The following is a 15294-nucleotide window of genomic DNA, read 5'->3' as shown; positions in this document are numbered from 1 at the left end:
CTCTACTTTGCTAAGGGATGGGTTGCAAGAAACACAAAATAGGGCCAAGGGAGGTATCTTTGTAAGTATGTTTCTTGTAAGTATGTTTTTTAACTTCTAGGAAGTATTCTAAAAAAAATGGTCCGTGCCTCACCCACAGCAAACGGATAAACAGATAAATAACATCTTTAAACCTTACACACTTCATCTTTTCTACCAGCTCACTTAGAATACAGGGATTGAAGGCACTGCTAAGTGTTCAACATTTCCCGACATTCTGTTGTAAAAGTTATGTGATAAGCAGAAATTGCATAACAACAGTTGCATGCGTCTAAATGTCCGTCTCAAAACTAAACACAAAACACCTCCATGTGTTTTCCTTAAATCGTATTTGCGAGGTTGTTTGGTGATAGATTTTCTCAGTACTAATCTCTTCCCAGTCCTAACCGAGACCAAACCGGAACCCTATGCAACAAGCACAACACCAGATCTACAAGATGATGATCAAAGCCAAGAAAAACGACTAAGAAGACTCGAATTTATCTCTGTTCGGATCAGATCTGAAGAGAAATTTAAGTTGAAACTAAAAGAGCATTAAATATTTATTATCTGTTCTTGAAATATATATTGTTTTAAACGAATGCTTGCGCAAAAGTTCATATACATAATAAATTATGAAACGCCGTGCATATAACGCTTTATTATGTTCTATATAAGCCATGCTTATGTTCTATATAAGCCATACTTCAAAGGTGTATTTTACTGTTGGTCGAATCCGTTGTATCGCGACGCTGAATTTTTTTCGATTTTCTGTTTCGCCAGTCAAATTATTTTAAGCCAATCAGATTCTTGCCATCTCTCGCCTAGTGCAGTTGTCTGGCTTTCTGTCGCGACACTGTCTGGTTTTCCTCCAGAGGATAAGCCAGGGCGGAAGTGCACAAAGCGAGACTCTGATTGGCTCAGAATGGTTTTACTGACGGAACAGAAAACCAAAACAAATCGTGTTTTGAAAACGCGGGTCGCGATTCAACATCTCCTCCTCCCTAAAAAGGGTTGTATCGTCGTGTATCGGCTAACGAAACCAAGTCGTGAACTACGTCATGGGTCAAACAATTGCTTTTCAACGTCATGCAACATTAACCGGTACACTACGATAGAGCCCAAGAAAGGTCGCCGTCACGCTTCACGCTAAAGGCTCACGCTAAACTTACAATATTAAATAATTGCGAAACTTAAGAAATAATACGTTTAAAGTGTCCACTTGGAAATGCTGTCAGAGTTCCACAGTTGTGACAAATGAAAAACAAAAATTTAAATTCCTTTTGTCTTTTATATATTTTCGTACATTGCTTCGTTTCCGGTTTCGCAAAAGTACCATACATCGTTTGCTTTTGTATCGAAATAACCAAAGCCAAACTTGTTATTTTTTTTTTCTTCGCTTCCTTCTCACCTTCTTTACGAGATTTTATCCTCTTACGTAATTGTATAAATATATAAATTTATGCTAGTCATTTTTGCTGTTATTATAAATGCACTTGTCACATCTTCCCACCAATAAGATCGCCCACACTAATCTAAACAGGCGTACCCTGAATAAATTTACACGCGAGGACGCCTAGATACTTGGGCTTGTATTCTTAGGAGAAGGCAGAGTGTTCCGTATAAAAATGTCCGGGCTTAGAAAGCAGAAAGAATATGACTGGAAGGACTCTAACTTGGCTCTATTTGGAAGTGACACCGAGAAAAATGTAAGACGCACGCGTATTGCGCATTTTACCATTCGTTTATTTTCTTACGGCAGTCACCAGAAAACATCTATTTGGGAATATATTGGCATCGCTGACATTGGACAATATGCGAAGAATTTTTATCCTTGGTCGACTGCACTGACTAATGTAGATTTATCTCCCTACAACCATTAAGATTATCACTTGTGAGCGCGATATAGCGTTACTTTTATAGCGAGACTTTGCCCTTGTAGACACAGCACACACAACATACAGACACACACCGAACGGAGAGCTCTCGACTCGCCTCTTCAGTTAGATTTCACAACATACCATTCAATAACCTCTAACCCAACACACCTAGTGCATATTTCTTTTTTATCGCATAAAGTGTTGAATTATTGGGAAAATTATGCTTTTCTCTTGACATCTTAATAAAGTGTGAAAAATTTGAATAAGTTAAGTTACCCTGTGCTAAGCTTTCTACGATGAATTGTGTTTTATTGTAACTATTCATTTGCGTATTCTTAAGGTAAAAAAAGAATCAGCCCAGACTGAAACCGCTTGGATTGGCGCTGGGGAGAAGCCGGGAATGAAGATATGGCGAATTGTTAAGTTTAAGGTAAGAATATCGATGTTGATTTGCTAAAATATTTTCCTTGGTGGTTGCTTTTTTAGCCATTCTTTCGAGCCATTCCTTTAGAAATTGGTTATTTGTCAACTTTTCAAATATTGATTATTTATACAACTGGTGTTTTAATTTAGTCTGTGAGTCTATGTTATCGATTATGAAGCAGGTTAAAGTCAGATCATCTTTCCCATCGCGGTGTGGTTATAATTCGGGGTAAATTAGGTCTAAGGTGCACGTGCCATTAATATACATTACAAATGTGTTACTAATAACAGGGCGCTTTATTTTATGGATATGTAACTGAATCTTCGATACTAGTGCTTACAGCAGTACCAATAAGTCATTAATATTTAAGTAAGTTAACACATTGAATTTAATTATGTCTTACATTCTTGTTTTTTTTATAAGAACGACTAATAATAAATTTTCAGTTGAGGCTGAGCCATTCTTATTTTTTTAGCATTAAAATGTTCTTATTGCAGCGCGAAAAATAAACACCAGCTATATTGTAATAAACGAGTGTGATTCCCCAAAAATACAATTTTATTAAAAACAGAATTACGCAAATGATAAATACTTACTTGACAAAAAGCATTTTATGTCACTATATGAACACAATTTGATTCTTTATTAAAACTTTTCACTCTAATGAATGTCTGTTGCTATTCTTAGCCCTGCTTGTGCAAGCAACATTCATATTACCAATAAAGGGGGGGGGGGGGGTGAATAGGGGTATGTAAATCCGCCGATCCGCAGCATTTTCGGGGCAAATCCATGGATCCGCAGATATTTCAAGACCCGCATGGTTTGACAGATAAACAATAGCATCGATTGAAATTCATTTAAAATCAGAAATTCAACCGTCAAAGCAGTCAAAATCCGAAATCCGTGTCCAAATTGTCAACAGATCGGTGATCCGCTGTATTTCCAAAATCCGCCAATCCGCTGAAATAATCATCAATCATCGCCGATCCGCGAACCTATTTGTAATATATTCGGATGGGCTCCCTGTGTTGTACACCATATTTGGAATGCCTCGTGGGCATGTCGGGGGTTGTTCAGAAATAAATGGAGTTCAGTTGTTGTGTTCAACGAGCTATCTATTTCTTCGTGATGTTTTAGTCCCGAAAAACATTACACTATTCACCCCCCAATAAATAACAACAATGTTATTTCTTTGTTACTTTATAGATAAGTTATACCTCCACAACAGCTTGCATGCTTCAACTGGATTAACTCTTTCTTGTGGGCCATCAACCATGAAATTCCTTTTGTTTTGCAAACTTTCGTATAAGCTAGATTTTGTAATAAGTGCATGTCCACTAATTTTACCCCAATTTGTTTATCCCACATGGAAATACAGAACCTCAGTCACCTCAGCCAGTTTTTAGTCTTTTTAAAAAATAGTGTACTAGTTATATTAAGGCATTCAGATATCCAAGAGCCATTATAAAATTAGAGAAACTTCCAGTAGATGGGAGGGGGGGGGGGCAGGGTGCACTTGCAATTGAATGATCATCAGTTCTGAAAATGTGGTTGTTAATGGAGTTAGTCGCACCATTATTAAGTTTATGTAAACATTCAATTTGTGATTTGTGATTGTGGTCATGATGCTTCTGGGACTATCAATTGGTGATTTGTGATTGTTGTCTTTAACAGGGCTCGTAAGCACTGATGCTCCTGGGACAATTTAATCAGTGATTTGTGACCATGGTCATTAACGGAGCTAACTGCTTATGAGAGCGTTCACTTAGAGAGCTTTGACTGTAATATCTATGTCTATGCACCCCTGGTTGTAATGTTTTACGGGGCTAAAACATCACAAATAATACACCGCTTGTTGAACACAACAACAGAACGCCATGTTTATTTCTGAACCGATCCACGACATGCCCACGAGGCATTCCAAATAAGGTTACACAACACAGGGAGCCCATCCTAATATATTACACTGGTTACTGGTCAAAGAGTGTCTATTCATTCCTTATTCTTGAAAGAGGAAATTCACGTTATACCATCATAAGGGTTATCAGAGAAAGGCATAAAATAAAAGATAAGATTTTTTTTGTATTTTTTAGGTTACTAAATGGCCTGAAGAAAATTATGGAAGCTTTTACAATGGAGATTCATACATAATTCTGCGGACGAAGAAAGAAAATGAGGTACTTAATGCATAAGCTTACAGAAGGCAGGTAACTATCAATAATAAAGTCATGTTATTAAAAGAACAATGATCCATTCCAAACTATTGATTAAATCAACAGGAACTTGTTCATGATGTGCATTTCTGGATCGGCAAAAAATCTACAGCGGATGAGTATGGTACAGCTGCCTACAAGACTGTGGAGCTGGACACCTTTGTATGTGACATCCTACTCTAGTTCCCTTTGCTTTAATGTTTACAGATCAGTAGGGTAGCAAGGGTGGATCCTGGAGTTCCAGAAAGGGGGAGGCATCAGAAAAGGGGGGGGCATCAGAAAGGGAGGCTGTATTTTCATTGTTCTTCATCCGTGGATTTCCTTATATTTCTTGTCATCTTTAAGCCAAATATCTGAAGATAAGGGGAGGGGGTAGAAACAACTCAGCCAACCCCTAGATCCATCCCTGGGGTTGTGTATGTATTATACCGATGAATCGGTATTAATAAATCTAAGAAGCTCCAGCTTTGTTCACGAAGTCGAAGGGGCGACGGCGATGACAGATACCAACATCTCCTCCAAGAGCGACAGTGCGGCAAGTACAAATACAGCAAGTTAAGAATAAGTCACATAGCTAACATGTATTCTTTCCATCGAAGTTTACAATTAACTAGATCACATATAAGTTCTTATGTTGACTTACAATGACTAGAGTTATCTGTCACATTTGTTCTAAAATTATAAGAAAGAACTGTCGTGCTGTCGAATGCGATTCATGTTTACAGTGGTGTCACTTTAAATGCTCAAAATTGTTGCTTAAACAGTTTAATCATTTATCGCTCACCAACGATTTATGGCTCTGTCATCCCTGCTATTCTGAAGTCTTTCCCTTTCACAATTTAAACAACAATGATCTATTGGATCTAGTCTTTAATTCCAATACATTGTGCCACTGCTCCCCATTCATTGATCGCGTTCGCCTTGAAAATCTTCCTCATCTAGACATAGTTTCTAGTTTGAATTTTCCGAATTTAAGTGACTTTGATTTAGATATTAATATTCCTAGTCAGATTAATTCAAAATACTACTCCCCCCATGAATTTCACTCGTCTTATGAGCTTTCAAATTTATCAGACAAATCGCTCTCACTTCTTCATTGTAATATAAGAAGTATTTCAAAAAACTTTGATAAATTACAAGATATGCTTTCTACTTTAAATCATCCTTTTAAGTTAATTGCTCTATCTGAAACCTGGCATTCTGACTGTAGAGAGCATATTGCTAATTGTTCTCTCCCAGGTTTTACTTATATATCGAAACCGACTAAATTTTCAGTTGGGGGAGTAGGTTTATTTATAGCTGTTTCTTTTAATTTCATTTTGAGGGAGGACTTATCCATTTCAAATGATCAACAAGAATCTTTATGGGTTGAAATACAAAATAATAAGGGTAGCAAAAACATATTATGTGGAGTTATTTACCGCCATCCAAATAGTTCTCTTGACCCCTTTTTAGAACATTTCTATAAAACCATGGACAAAATCAGTAAGGAGGGAAAGCTCTGCCTTTTTTCAGGTGACATAAATTTGAATTTATTAAATTCAGACTCCCACCAACAAACAGGGGAATTTCTTAATACTTTATTTTCATATTCTTTTCAGCCACATATCTTGCAACCTACTAGAATAACTGATCATTCGGCCACGCTCATAGACAATATATTTTTTAACTCGCTCGAACATAAAACTTGTAGTGGCAATATTGTTTATCCCTTAACAGATCATCTTCCCAATTTTCTGACAATAGATTCAATTAATATCAATGTCTCAAAAAATGACTTCTACCAAAGGGACTATTCTAGGTTGGATCAGGAAGCTTTAATTAATGATTTTAGCCAAATTGATTGGTCTTTACAGTTTTATGGTATGGATAATGTTAACGATATTTTTTCCTGTTTTCTTGCTAAGTCTAATGAAATAATTAATTCCCATGTTCCAATGAAAAAACTTTCTAGAAAAGAAATTAAATTCAAAGCAAAACCTTGGATATCCAAGGGCATCAGAACTTCGATTAATTATAAGAACAGGCTCTATAGGAAGTTTATTAAATCTAGAAATCAATATCATTTTGAAAAATACAAAATCTATAGAAATAAATTGAACCATTTAATTGCAATAAGTAAGAGAAAATACTATGAAAAGTACTTTAATTTTAACAAATCTAACATAAAAAATATCTGGAAAGGGATAAAAGAAATTGTCGTGCTAAAGCCTAAGGCTCATTTCACACCTTCAAAAATTGTATCTTCTAATAAGGTTTTTACCAATGTAAATGAGATAGCAAATGAGTTCAATTACTTCTTTGCTAATGTTGGCAGAAATATCAGCAACAATATTCCAAAAGTAAACACTTTATTTTCAGAATTTCTTCCAACAGCTAATTCTAACAGCTTTCTTCTAGCTCCCACATCTACAGAGGAAATTAGAAGTATAATCTTAGGAATTAAATCAGGTAAAGCTTGTGGTTCTTCTAGCCTTCCAATTACAGTTCTTAAAATACTAAGCTCTATTATTTCAAGGCCTCTGGAGATATTATACAATCTGTCCTTTTCTTCTGGCATTGTACCTGATGCCTTCAAAATTGCACGTGTCATACCTATTTACAAATCAGGCTCTCATTTTGACACTTCTAATTTTAGACCAATATCATTATTATCTATTTTTAATCAGTTACTTGAAAGGTTAATGTATAACAGAGTCATAAAATTTCTAGACAAATACGATATTTTGTACAAAAATCAATTTGGCTTTCGAGCCAATCATTCTACAGAACATGCTCTTCTGCTTATTACCGATAAAATCCAAAGATCAATTGAGGGTGGTCAATACTCTTGTGGCATATTTCTTGATTTTAGCAAAGCTTTTGATACTGTTGATCATAAAATATTATTAGCAAAACTTTATTCATACGGCATCCGTGGCATAGCTTATGAATGGTTTGTTTCCTACTTATCAAACAGGCAACAGTTTGTTTCTATTGGTAATGTGTCATCTGCACCACTACCAATAACATGTGGAGTGCCTCAAGGTTCAGTACTTGGTCCCCTTCTCTTTCTTCTGTACATTAATGATTTTAATAACTGCTCCAACTTATTTGACTTTCATTTATTTGCTGATGATGCCAATTTATTTTGTGCCGATTCTTCATTGACATCCTTAGAGACCAAAGTAAACACAGATCTGTATAATATAAATCGTTGGCTTTGTGCAAATAAATTGGCTTTGAACATCAGTAAAACTAATTTTGTCATTTTTCGACCAGCACAAAAGAGGCTGGCTAGTTCTATTTCTTTATCAATCAATAATAATACCATTAAACAAAAAAATAATATCAAATATCTTGGTGTAGTTATTGACTCCTTTCTTAACTGGAAGGAGCACATTAACCAGTTAAGTAAGAAAATCTCCAGAGGGGTCGGAATAATAGCAAAGCTGCGTTACTATGTATCACCAACAATTCTCACTCAGCTATATTATTCTCTAATTTATCCATTTCTTACTTATGGTGCTATTATTTGGGGCAACACATATGAATCAACAATCAAGCCTCTTTTTATTTTACAGAAGAAAGCTGTTAGAATCATAACTTTCTCATCTTACATTGAACATACTTCTCCTATCTTTAGAAAACTAAATATCTTGAAATCTCCTGATCTAATCTATTACTTAAACACAATATTTATGTACAAATTTCATTTGAATCTACTTCCAACTCCTTTTGATTCTTTTTTTACTACGGTTGCTTCAAGGCACAAATATAATACAAGACTGGCTTCTAAATCATCGTACTGCCTCCCTTTACCTCGAACTAATTATGGAAAGTTTAATATTCGTTTTAAAGGTGCCTCAATTTGGAATAACATCAAAGAACCTACCAAAACCATGCGTTTGCCTAGCTTCAAGGCTGCAATAAAGACCTCAATCCTTGAAAATTATTAGCTTCTATCTAGTTTTTTTGTTTTATTGCATTTTATTTTGCTGCTGCTTTCATGTATTTTGTATTCGTGCCTTGTACGTCCTTGCTATACGCTCCATTTAATTGAACTATTTTGTGCTGCCTAGCCAGATTAGCTTTTTAGTTACTTCTAGGCAGCCAATACCCAAAATCTGTAATTATTATTTATTTTCTTACTGTAATTTCTGTGTGTGGTATAAATAAAGTTATATTGTTGTTGTTGTTGTTGTTGATGTTCTATTTTCTATGATGCAAGTTGTGGAGGGGGTGTCCAATTGTATTGGTTTGCAGTGCACCAGGCTTGACACTATTATCTTTATTCTATACTAGTGCTTGTTGAAAGACCAAATCACAATGGAACTGTGCATTTTAGCTTCAGACTTGTTTGACTATTTGGATATATGTTTCTATTTATATCTTTTATAATTTCCACACCATATTTTCATTGTTTTTTTTATTGGGTGTATATATCCATGTGTTTCTTTAGATTATTTTTTTATTTTCAGATTTTCAGTTTTCATGTACAATTTTTGATACTATTATTATTAGCTTGATGACAAGCCAGTTCAGCACAGGGAAGTTGAAGGCCACGAGTCAGACTTATTCAAGAGCTATTTCTCTGAGATGACTCTTTTAGATGGAGGGTAAGTGATCACATTCATGACCCTTTTCATGGCTCAGGTTTTTCTTTCTTAAACTTTTATATCTTACAGAGCTGAGAGTGGCTTTAAACATGTTGGACCTAAGGAATACACCCCCAGGCTTTTCCTTGTTCGTGGTAACAAGGTAAGACTGACTGTAGAATAACTCAAATGATTATCTAACAACATTGAGAGATGCAGAATATTCCTTCTGTCTAGTCCCCCCTTCATTTATTTATTCATTTTTTTGCTTCATTCTGAAAATAAATTATAGTTAAACCGGTTTGAGTTGTTAACCAGTTAAGGCATGATGAGTTAATGTAACAAATGTCACACACAAACTGTTTTGTAATGAGATTTCATTGTCTGTTTGACCGTTTGAACATTTTTAGTTTACAATAATATTGCTGCAACATTTTTTTCTTGTCTTTATATTTAAAGCAATACTTAAAATGTCCAATAAGACAGTTAATCCAAACCTGTGTGCTGTTGGTCCTCCAGTACATAAACTGCGTTTTGTATAAGTTTGAAGTTGACTGTATTTGGTGATACAATGACAATTATTTACTTTTGTTTTGAATTTGCAGAAAAATGTGACCTTAACGAATATAGAGCTTGTGAAGGGTAACCTGACGAATGATGACTGCTTCATTATCGATCTTGGACTTGAACTTTTTCAGGTGCAGTATAGTGTAGTGGATAAAATAACAGAATATTGGGAAGTTAGTCAACCTTGTAAGATACAAAGAGTGTAGATACAATGTGGTCAAGATGAAGGCATAGGAATACATGCCATTGGGCTCATGTCTCACCACGAAACACAACTGAAATTGAAATTGTTTGTTCGGTTGGTATGGGGGGAGTAGGAGAACTGGAGAACCTAAAAAAAATCTTGGAGGAAAAGGCAAGAACCAAACTCAGTTCACATTTGAAATGGGAATTGAACCTGGGACCCAATGGTGAGAGCCACTGGCAATAGTGAATGAAGTGCAATACCTCAATTGGAAAATTGTTGAAAATTTATTATAAAAATTGTAATTTATGCTGGAAGATTATAGTCTTATAACAAACAACATGGGTTCTCAGCAGCAAATAAGGTGTTTTGTTTGATTTTTCAGTGGAATGGTATTGATGCCAACAAGGAGGAGAAGTGGAAGGCTGGGGAGATATGCAGGGATTGGAGGGTAAGGTCACATCAATCAGGGCGAGGCTGGCGTTGGGTGCATATAGAGATTTAAGGGTAGGATAACATCAATCAGGGCTTGGCTAGCCTTGGTAACATATAGGGATTTAACAGTAAGGTCACATCAAGGGTGCAACTAGTGTTGGGTACATATAGGGTTCTAAGGGTAAGTTAGCATCAGTCGAGGCATGGCTAGCCTTGGGTACATATATAGAAAATTTTAGTTTAAATTCTTTTTTTAAATGCTTTTTATATAGTCTAAACGTGGAGGAAAGCCAAGACACATCGTTTTAGGTAAGAGCATATGACAATATATCTAAATGTGTTCTTTAAGCAACTAAAATTATGAGCAAGGAAACATAGATATAATGTAGCAACTTACAGTATATAGAACATGCCGGAGACCTTGAAAAGGTTCCACCAAAAAAAAGACATTTCTAACGTTAAAAATGTCGCCTGACCCAAGAGTCATTACAATATATACATACGTTTATACTCTAATATCCATATGTTGCAACCTTTTTAAGATCAGTTGTATGAAGTCACCAGCCAAAACAAAATAAGGCAATCAAAATCAACTGGCATATTTATTAGATACACACTTTGCTTAAGTCCACTTTTTTGCTTTTTGGTAGCTAGTGTTCTTGGCATGACAATCAAAAAACTATCCTTTGATGATGGTGATGATGATGATGATGATGATGATCATGGTGGTGGTGATGGTGATGGTGATGGTGATGATGATGATGATCGACTTGCTAATGTTGATATATCGACTTGCTAATGTTGATATATCGACTTGTTGATAATTCGACTTAACCGTTGATAATTCGACTTGACCGTTTATAGTTCGTCTTGACCGTTGATAGTTCGACTTGACCGTTGATAGTTCGACTTGACCGTTGATAGTTCGACTTGACCATTGATAGTTCGACCTGACCGTTGATAGTTCGACTTGACTGTTGATAATTCGACTTGACCGTTAATAATTCGACTTGACCGTTGATAGTTCGACTTGACCGTTCATAGTTCGACCTGACCGTTCATAGTTCGACCTGACTGTTGATAGTTCGACCTGACCGTTCATAGTTCGACTTGACCGTTGATAGTTCGACCTGACCGTTGATAGTTACATAGGCTTGACCGTTGATAGTTACAAAGGCTTGACCGCTGATAGTTCGACTTGACCGTTGATAGTTCGACTTGACCGTTGATAGTTCGACTTGACCGTTGATAGTTCAACTTGACCGTTGATAGTTCGACCTGACCGTTGAAAGTTCGACCTGACCGTTGATAGTTTGACTTGACCGTTGATAGTTCGACTTGACCGTTGATGGTTCGACTTGACCGTTGATAGTTCGACTTGACCGTTGATAGTTCGACTTCGACTGTTGATAATTCGACTTCGAGTGTTGATAACTGAATTGTTGATAATTCGACTTGATTGTTAGAGAAGTAAGTAGAAAATCTTCCTGAAATAAACTAAATGAAAATTACATTAAAAAAAGGTTTGGCAAAACCAATGTATAAAATAATCAACCCCTGTAAATTGTGCGAACATATAATATTTTCTCAGATGATTGCACAGTTGAGAAAATAGAAGAGCTAGAAGAGCTAGAAGGAATCCTTCCTGATGGAGAAAACTCATTCAAGAAACAGGTACAGGTTGTTCCACAGGGTGTGTTTCTTTAAATTAACCATGATAAACTGTCTTGATGTCATTAAGACATACCTGTCAACTCTCCCGGTTTTCGTGGAAGACTCCCGGTTCTCAGCATTCATCTCCCTTCAAAACTTCGAAACTTCCTATATACATTTACTTTAATCTCCCGGGAAAATTCATCAAACATTGATTTTTTACTTATACAGCTCTTGTATTGGAAGTACAATCTCCCGGTTTTTGAGCTTTCCAGGTTGGCAAGATGGCCAGTTTGCCCTGGTAAAACTTATTGTTACTGTCTACCCTCAATTCCCTAATGCTATTAGTACCAGGAAACTGATACAATGATTTGTTATTGGGAGGCTTGCAGAGCGTTCCATGTTCAACCTTAAACATGTTGTGAGCTATTGAATGTTTTGTATCATTTTAGGCTGGATCCGAGCCGTCAGAGAAAGTTCTTTTCAGGTATGTGTGCATCCCTTACTTAGAAATGTGTGCATATGCCTTGTCTTAGACAAGATTTTCTGGAGCGATTCTTCAATAATTGATTACCCACTTTTGGGTGGTAGAGTGGGGTGGCCATGCTCGAGGATCCAGCGTACTTTGCGGGCGCTCCCAAAGGTCACTACCGCAGAAGAGCCGCTGGAAAAGTTTCCTAGTAAGACTAGTTCTGGGGGCGTGACACGTCAGAAGCTTAACCTTTGGAAGCGCCCGCAAAGTATGCTGGATCCTCGAGCATGGGGGGTGGCCTAACACCTTATAAACTATGAAAAATGTGTCCTTTTATTTGTTTTACAGCCTTTCTGACAGAACAGGGCAACTACAGTGTAATGAGATTGCACGTGGCAAGGAAGTTAAGAGGAGTCTGCTGAAAGAAGATGATGGTGAGCATATATATAAATATACAACTGCTGACTAACATGGCCGCAACACCTCCCCCTCAGATCTCTCCCTCCCTCACCATTAACTGATGCCAACTGACTTAGGCAATTTATGAATGATTAGCAACCTTAGTGCCCCCTCTCAGTCTCAAGAGCAAAGGAATTGGAACCATGTTTCCATCCTCTCCTGAATTTACAAGAACTCAATTAGAACTCAATTGAATAAGTGAAGTAGCTATAGTATGTTTGACAGTTGTTCTTAAATGTAACTTATTAACAGGTCGATCTTTATTATTTTGTGACACTGACCACCATTCGCTTTATATTTCAGTGTATATCTTTGACTCTGGTCGCCACTGTTATGTATATGTTGGAAAGGCAGCAAGCATTGATGAAAGGAGGAATGCCATGACCTATGCACATGTAAGTGTGTATTCAAGCAGCATTCTCACCAGTTTACTTCCGTAGGGCCCATGGAATCATCAACCGTTAAGTGACAAAAGAATCTATTAGAATCTGCGCTATTTAACAGGCCATCCGCTCTAAATTATCAACAAAATCATCAAAAGGAACTTCCAAGAGACGGACTTCTTTCACTGTGTTTTCCGTTAAAAATCATAGAAGATTTTTACGTAATCGACCGTAAGTAAACTGCCAAAGACGTGACCCCACATTTTAGGGGGAAAACATTGAACATATTTTTTTTTCATTTTTAAGACCTTTTCCCCAAGGTTTCTGATTCCCTGGGAAAAAAATACTTTATCAGTTTTAACTTATAGTTTGTAATCGGCCTAGTATTAAAGGACAAATATAAATTGTGTTGCGTTTCTTACATGAAGGACCCAGTTCACAAGATGAATTAAATATGATACTTTCCTTACTTAGAATTACTTGATGAGAACCGAACACCCGTTACTGCCAGTCACCGTGATCAATGGTGGACAAAAGTCTGTGGATTTTGAAAATGCTTTCTAGCCATCTGCCAGTATGGAGGTAAGGAACCATCTCAGTCCATTAGATACTACAGTGGCCTAGCAGCCCTCTAAATATTAGAGGGGCACAATACAGAAACATTTAGAAAATATTTGGGGGCACAGCCTTCTGGTTTCACTTTTTTTTTTCACAACAACACGTGTTCTAACTAAAATCTGCTTCTTTGTTGGATATTTCAGGGGACAATTGCTGTGAAATCATGACAGATCGAGTTGTGGCTATAGCTAACACTTTTATTTGTAGCCATGGTAGAAACTTACCTAGGGATATTGTTATTTCATATCAATGAGGATCAATTTAAATAAAATCATTTTTCCCGATATTGTAGTGTTGATGATAAATGCTTGGGGAACAGCACGTCGGGAGAAAATGCCGTTTTGCCGTTTAGCCAGAGATGGAATCAGTTGAACAAACCGGCAATTCTGTTTTTGTGTTTTGTTAAATGATAAAAGGCGGTTGTCCAAAAATGGGTCTTTCCCGTGTTTTTACTTGCCAAGTAAAATAAGCATACACGAAAAAGCCTACTTTTTTTGTCATTTATCATTTTAAAATGGTAACATGAAAAAGGGTACCCTTTTTGCAGAATAATACGGACATGTTTGCCGTCTATTTGAAGATATAGAAAGAGCTCATAAAATGTCGACAATTTTGATCATCGGTCTATTTCTATAGCAGCATATAATACGAAGTAAAGCACTTAAGGCTTACTTTTTTCCCACTTTAGACTGGATTTAACATCACATCAAAATCGTTACCCTTTTTCATTTTACGTTTTCGTGCGTTCGTTTGGAGGTTTGACAGTGATTGGCACCGTACCTCGGTTGGGTGAATGGTTTTCCTGCATTCCCGCCTAAATTCGACTGCTAGTAGAGAAGAGGGATTGAGTACATGCAAGCGAGTCTTTCCCAGATCGAGAGCTTGTTGAGAGAAAACAAAAGCTGCAAGTTCATAAGCCAGACACTTTCACAAGCCTTTCCAGAAGTTAATAGAGGCTTCTCTGTCAGAAATATAATAAAAAGATTATCGTTTCTCTAGGAATTGTGCACTTGTTGGTGCACTCGTGGTTCTATAGAGAATAGTTAAATTTAAAGTTTTATTATTGCCTGATAAAGGGAAAGCCTGGGGAAAGTAAGCAAAGCGAGCATGTTATCAAATAGTTTCTCGCAAGATCTGCCGCGTGATGACATGTCCAAAGCAATCCCAGCGGGGACATTTGTTGTTCGATGCTAATAAGGCTTGTTGACAGATCTTGGCCGTTGAACACATCAGATTTTGACAGCCGCTTTATATACGCAAATCGCAGATTGGAGAACAATGGAGTTATCTGCACTTGCTTGACCTTATCGAGATCAAGGGAACAGGCTGTCGCTAGTGACTCATCCAGTTCGCTGATCTGATCCTCACGATTACTAGCACAAATGCTTTCGGTTTCGTTCTCATTTCAGCA

At 36.7% G+C, this 15294-nt stretch overlaps 1 protein-coding gene and 1 long non-coding RNA gene across 3 annotated transcripts; one reads left to right on the top strand and one right to left on the bottom strand.

Annotated features, from left to right (window-relative positions):
- The first annotated feature begins 1572 nt into the window (after positions 1-1572).
- On the top strand, positions 1573-14167 carry LOC5512029 (gelsolin-like protein 1). 2 transcript variants are annotated; one of them, XM_001632361.2, is made up of 15 exons: positions 1573-1727; positions 2239-2328; positions 4416-4499; positions 4602-4697; positions 9039-9133; positions 9203-9275; positions 9718-9810; positions 10249-10314; positions 10571-10607; positions 11890-11972; positions 12404-12438; positions 12772-12857; positions 13186-13277; positions 13740-13847; positions 14027-14167. In XM_001632361.2, exons 1-14 carry the CDS (start codon positions 1647-1649, stop codon positions 13827-13829), a joined length of 1101 nt encoding a protein of 366 aa, XP_001632411.1. In that variant the 5' UTR covers positions 1573-1646; the 3' UTR covers positions 13830-13847; positions 14027-14167. The 2 variants fall into 2 exon arrangements, with proteins under 2 accessions (XP_001632411.1, XP_048584775.1); XM_048728818.1 differs by having other exon boundaries at positions 1587-1730; positions 2241-2328.
- LOC116618073 lies at positions 10555-12794 on the bottom strand. The gene is made up of 2 exons (XR_007311884.1): positions 12046-12794; positions 10555-11795 (listed from the first exon to the last, which is right to left on the bottom strand). It is a non-coding gene; the product is annotated as an uncharacterized LOC116618073 (long non-coding RNA).
- Positions 14168-15294: the final 1127 nt, after the last annotated feature.

Source organism: Nematostella vectensis, chromosome 6, assembly GCF_932526225.1.
Source record: "Nematostella vectensis chromosome 6, jaNemVect1.1, whole genome shotgun sequence".
NCBI lineage: Eukaryota > Metazoa > Cnidaria > Anthozoa > Actiniaria > Edwardsiidae > Nematostella > Nematostella vectensis.
Note: the sequence above shows the minus strand (reverse complement) of the source record. Positions and strands in the feature narration are given on the sequence as shown.